This window comes from Ichthyophthirius multifiliis (genome assembly GCF_000220395.1).
Source record: "Ichthyophthirius multifiliis unplaced genomic scaffold scaff_1120509249851, whole genome shotgun sequence".
Classification (NCBI taxonomy): domain Eukaryota; phylum Ciliophora; class Oligohymenophorea; order Hymenostomatida; genus Ichthyophthirius; species Ichthyophthirius multifiliis.
Genome location: NW_004087245.1, coordinates 1 through 5,353, shown reverse-complemented (window position 1 = coordinate 5,353; position 5,353 = coordinate 1). Strand labels below are relative to the sequence as shown.

Below are 5,353 nucleotides of genomic sequence, written 5' to 3'. Positions count from 1 at the left end.
TTATTTTTTTTTATTCTTTTTTTTTATTTATAAATATTTTTTATTTATTTATTTTACAATATTTCTATATTATTTAACCTCTTTATAATGTTTTAATTCAGATTTTATTTTTATTATTTTTATTAATTTTATATAATATTTTTTTTTTTTTATTTTCTATTTTTTATATTAATTTACATATTATTTATTATATAATTAATAATTAATAATTTTTTCTTATTTATTATTAAAATTCTTTTTATTACTTATATTTTTTTAATTTTATATTATATTATATCATATTTATTATTAATTTTTTTTTTTTTTAGAAAATAAAATTATTTATTTTATACTTTTTTTGTTTTGTTTATTATTTATACATTATTTAATTTATTATATTCATTTATTATTTGTATTTAGTTTCTAAAAATAAAATAATTTTAAAATATTTAAAAATATTATTAGTTTTATTAGCATATAAATATCATTTTATATCTTTTTCTGTTTTTAAGTATTTTTTATAAAATTAATAAGTTTAAAATAAAAATTATAATAAAAATATAAAAAAATATAATAATTATTTAATATAAATATAATTTTATTAAAAAAAATATAAATTAATCTAATATTAAATAAATAAAAATAAATATAGTATATATAAATATTTTCATAAATTCCTTTTAATATATAATTTATATTAATTACTCTACAATATATTGAGCGGCGATCTATTTGAATACTATTATTAAACATAAATATTTTAAACTTAATTACTTTGATATTTAGTTAAAGATAAGGGACAATTAATTTACTATACACAAGAAGACTTTTATGCATAAAAGTTTTAAATGCCTAAACATTTATGATTATTAATATTATGATAAAATTAATTATTATTATTATTATTATTATTATTATTATTATTATTAATATTATTATTATTATATCTATTATTTACAATTATATTATTACTATAATTTTTAATATTTATGGAAGATCCTCTTTATTATTATATATTTAATTCATTTTAATTATATATATATATTGATGATCTTCTTTAATTATTATTACTTTTTAAAATATTTTTATTTTAACAATATTATTAAATAAACATAACAATATTTTTATAATAATCTTCATTTCTACTCTAATTATGTTCTCCTTTAAAAGTAAATGATTTAGAATTTTTCATATTTCTTAGTAAAGTTTATGAATGTGAAAAATTTACTAATTTATCATCAAAAGAATAACAAATAAGACATTATGGAAATTAATATTTCATAGAAAGAGTATTTAAATCTAATTAAAAAACATCATATCCTTCAATTATCTACTTAGCTAAATCTCTTACATATGACATGCTCATACCAGCTAAAATGCTACCGAATTTAACTTTTTCTTCTGCAAACTCATATATTAATTATTTAAAACTCACAAAAGGAGAATCCAAAATAATACAAACAACATTTTTTTCTACCCAATTTCGAAAAGTGCAACAAAATAAAAAGACTGTTACAGCCCCCATAGACATCCCAAATAATACAAATTTATTATATTTATATTTTAAAATTAGTTCATTTATTACACTCTATAAATCCTCTTATTCCTTTAGTCCTAAAGTCACATAATGGCCTTCGCTTTTGCCACAACCTGTAAAATCAAATGTACATAAATCCATTTTTAAATTATTCATACAATAAGGAATTAAACCTAAACTATCAAGTCTACTGCCACCGTTACCATGTAAATATATAATTATATAGTCTTTTTGATTCATGTTTTAAGTGGAAAATATTGATGATTCAATAATTTAGTTTCGGTTGTTCCGGACTTAAAAATCATGCCTTTGAAGATTATATATTTATTGATTATATATGTCTTTTATTTTTTATTTTTTTTTCGGAATTAATATGCCCTTTTTTTTTATATATACTTAAATCGTTTGTTTAGTATTTTGTTCTTTTAGGCTTTAAAATATAGGATAATTGTTATTTTATTTCATCATCATCATAAAAAAAATGCATTTTTTTTTTTTAATTATATATATATATATTTTTTTTAAAACAAAATAAAATTGTAAATTAAATAATAAATTGAATTTTTTTTGTTTTTTGTTTAAATTTAAATAAAATTTTATAAAGAAATATTAATTAAACTAATATTTTATTTTTTAACAAAAAAATCAATATATTCCTTTTAATGTTAATTCTTATTTTACTCTTTTTAAATAAGTCTCATCAGGATAGCCAAAATTAGCACTTCCTAAAAATAATAAAACATAAATAAAAAAAATAAAAAATTACCTCCGTTTGTATTAGTTTTCATATGAATTCCATTCCAAACAATTCTATTATCTTTTCCTGTAGTAACACTTCTTCCAATCGTAAAAATAAGTTTTCTTTCGAAAGCTAGTTTTATCAAATCTCTTACTTCTCTACCTTCTTCTGTATCAGGAAGATAAGCAACTCTATAAGTAGGAGAAATATGTATACCATTCTTTACAGTTGCATACATATCCATATCCATAATAATAGTTTTATAATTTTCATAGCCATCACAAGAGAAATTTCTTAAATTAATTTTTAATTTACCATCAGGTTAATCACCTTTTTTATTTTTTAATAAAATAAAATAAAAATATATTATATTAATACCAATCATAACACCATATATTTTAGAGCAAATAGGACATTTGGTATATGTCTCAGAGACCATTTAAGAAATGCATTCTAAATGAAAATAATGTCCATCACAATGTTCTAATCCTATTACATCTTTATCGCTTTCTTTTAGTTATTATATGAATTATTCATGAGAATAGTTTTCTATATTTTCAAATAGTTCGCATTGACAAATGCAACAGTTTCTTCTTGGATTGGCTTTTTGTTTATTTACTTAATATTATTTATAGATAATACTCTAGAGAAGTAAATTAAAAATAAGATGTAATATTTTTTATTTTAGGAAATTAAATTTATTGCTTTTCATTTAAAAGTTGGATAAGTTAAAATATATCTTCCACTATTTATATTAGCTAGGAGTTTTTTTTTATTTCGTCGTTTTTTAAGTCTAGTTCATATGCTCGGTTATATATAGTGAGCTTTATATTTTCTTAGTTTTCATCGTATTTTATATATATTTAGTCTTTTACATTAGTTTATACTTTATTTATTTCTTATTTATTATTATTTTTTTATTTCTTTATTAATTTATTTTATTTTACTTTTTTTTGTTTACGTTTTATAAGCAATTTTTATTATTCTTGTACTATATCTTTCTATTAGGTTATAACTTTAACATTTTATATTTAGTTTGAATAGTTATTTATGTCTTGATTTTATGTAATTTATTTATCTATATCTTAAAATAATTCTTATTAGTTACTATTTTAATCATGCTGTATTAAAATTTAATGATTTTATTCTAATAATGTATTTTATACTAATGATATTTAATTAATTTCTTAATCTAAATATTGATTCTATGTTATTTATTTAATTTGATTTTAACTTTATTAGTATTATATATCTATTAAATCATTTTATTTTTAATATAGTCCTGTTTCGATGTTAAATAAAGACTTAATTTTTAATTTTATTAAATCCCAGTTTTTTTATGATTACATATTCAAATATATATTTAAAGTATTCAATTTTTTTTTAATATTTTTTTTATATTTTATAAGATTATTAAAAAAAAATTATTTTTTATTTTAAAAATTTGTTTATTAATATTTAGAGGCAAAATATATTGCATATAGTATTTATTAGATATATTTTATAATTTAATAATATATTAATATAAATCGTCAGTATAATTAAAACTTTTCTTTTATTGATTCTTTTCCAGTATAAGGAATTTGAATAATTGCATCATGTTAAATATAAAAATATAATAAAATTTAAAAATATAAATAATATAAATAATATAAATAATATAAATATTTTTTAGAATTTTATATAATAAATATATTCTTTTTTATATATTTATATATATATATTTTTATAAAAACATATATTTATATATTTTTAATATAATATTTTTTTAATTTTTTTTTTTTTTATTTAGATTTTTTCTTATAAAATAATTAAAAAAATTTAGTTTTTTAGTAATAAATTTTTGTATATATAAATATATATAATAAATTAAGAATTTTTTTCACAATCATGCTTTTTTTGTAAAGAAATAATTTAATTATAATATTGATTTAATTATTAAGATTATATATTTTTATTATTATTTTCATCTATTTATTATTAATTTATACAATTTTTTTTTTATTATTGCTAATTTATATCATTATAAATATTATTTTATTTATTTTATTATTTTTATTAATTTTTTAATTTTATATTTTATATGTTTTAATCTATATATTAAATTAATCATTATAATTCATAAAAGCTACTATTTTATTATTTTAATCTTTTTATTATGTATTTGTTTCTTCTAAAGGCTTTGTTTATTTTTCAGATTATATTTGATTCTTCAATACTATATCAATCAATTCATTTTATTTTTTCTAAAAATAGTTTTTAATATTTTAATTTTTTTTTTTTTAATCATTTTATATTTACATTAACAATAATTATTACTATGTATATGAGTATTTATTTTTGTTAAAAAAAATAACAATAATAAGTTTATTACTTTTTTTTAGAATTATCATCGAGCCTATTTTTTTAAATTCCTCGAATATTACTTTTTTTTTTTAATATACTCTAAGAATTTAAGTATTTGGTAATTAATGAGAGTTTTGACAATATTATTAATTTTTAATTTCTTGATTATTTAAATTTTATTATTTTAATGGAGAACCAATTTGTTTTATATATTAATTGTATTTATTTTCCATTAATGGTAAAAAATATACTTAATTTTTACTTTAAACTGCTTATAAATTTATTAATATAATTATTTATTGAAACGAATTTTATCTTATATATATAAATGAAAAAAAATTATTTAAAAATATATATATTATTATATATAATTTATTTAAATTATTTGTATTGTATTTTTATTATTTATTTAATATTAAAAACATAATAATAAAATAATTATAAGAAACTAAATAGTTATTATAATAATAAATATTGTAAATTTTTATATGAAAAAAAATGATTTATTATAAATATTAATTGATGCTATTATAAACATATTATAAACTATTTTTAAAATAAAATATTATATTTTTTTTTAGTTTATTAATTTTAGATATAAAAAAAATATATAGTAGATGTGTTTAATTTATATTAAGAATAAAATATTTCATAAATATAAATTAAAATAAAAACAAATAAGATAATGATTAAAAAAATATAAGTTTAAATATAAAAAAAATATATAAATAAATATATTTATATATATATAT

The 5,353-nt window shown here is 14.5% G+C and overlaps 2 protein-coding genes across 2 annotated transcripts, besides 15 other annotated features; both read right to left on the bottom strand. All coding sequences in view use genetic code 6, as the record gives it.

Annotated features, from left to right (window-relative positions):
• Positions 1-3: 3 nt before the first annotated feature.
• Positions 4-28: a microsatellite.
• A 73-nt stretch (positions 29-101) lies between these two features.
• Positions 102-169: a microsatellite.
• A 349-nt stretch (positions 170-518) lies between these two features.
• Positions 519-576: a microsatellite.
• Positions 541-595: a microsatellite.
• Positions 563-624: a microsatellite.
• Positions 625-839: 215 nt separating this feature from the next.
• Positions 840-934: a microsatellite.
• Positions 869-934: a microsatellite.
• Positions 935-1,115: 181 nt separating this feature from the next.
• IMG5_037460 (hypothetical protein) lies at positions 1,116-1,756 on the bottom strand (the record flags this gene model as incomplete). Its single annotated transcript, XM_004038974.1, has 2 exons — positions 1,116-1,140; positions 1,314-1,756. 2 exons carry the CDS (start codon positions 1,754-1,756, stop codon positions 1,116-1,118), a joined length of 468 nt encoding a protein of 155 aa, XP_004039022.1.
• Positions 1,757-2,161: 405 nt separating this feature from the next.
• Positions 2,162-2,832, bottom strand: IMG5_037450 (hypothetical protein; the record flags this gene model as incomplete). The annotated part of the gene is made up of 3 exons (XM_004038973.1): positions 2,634-2,832; positions 2,283-2,585; positions 2,162-2,241 (listed from the first exon to the last, which is right to left on the bottom strand). The coding sequence occupies exons 1-3, from the start codon at positions 2,692-2,694 to the stop codon at positions 2,162-2,164; spliced, it is 444 nt and encodes a 147-aa protein (XP_004039021.1). The 5' UTR covers positions 2,695-2,832.
• Positions 2,833-3,136: 304 nt separating this feature from the next.
• Positions 3,137-3,199: a microsatellite.
• Positions 3,143-3,200: a microsatellite.
• Positions 3,201-3,389: 189 nt separating this feature from the next.
• Positions 3,390-3,425: a microsatellite.
• A 431-nt stretch (positions 3,426-3,856) lies between these two features.
• Positions 3,857-3,923: a microsatellite.
• Positions 3,860-3,922: a microsatellite.
• A 9-nt stretch (positions 3,924-3,932) lies between the features above and the next one.
• Positions 3,933-4,032: a microsatellite.
• Positions 3,959-4,005: a microsatellite.
• A 253-nt stretch (positions 4,033-4,285) lies between the features above and the next one.
• Positions 4,286-4,331: a microsatellite.
• Between the last annotated feature and the right edge of the window lie 1,022 nt (positions 4,332-5,353).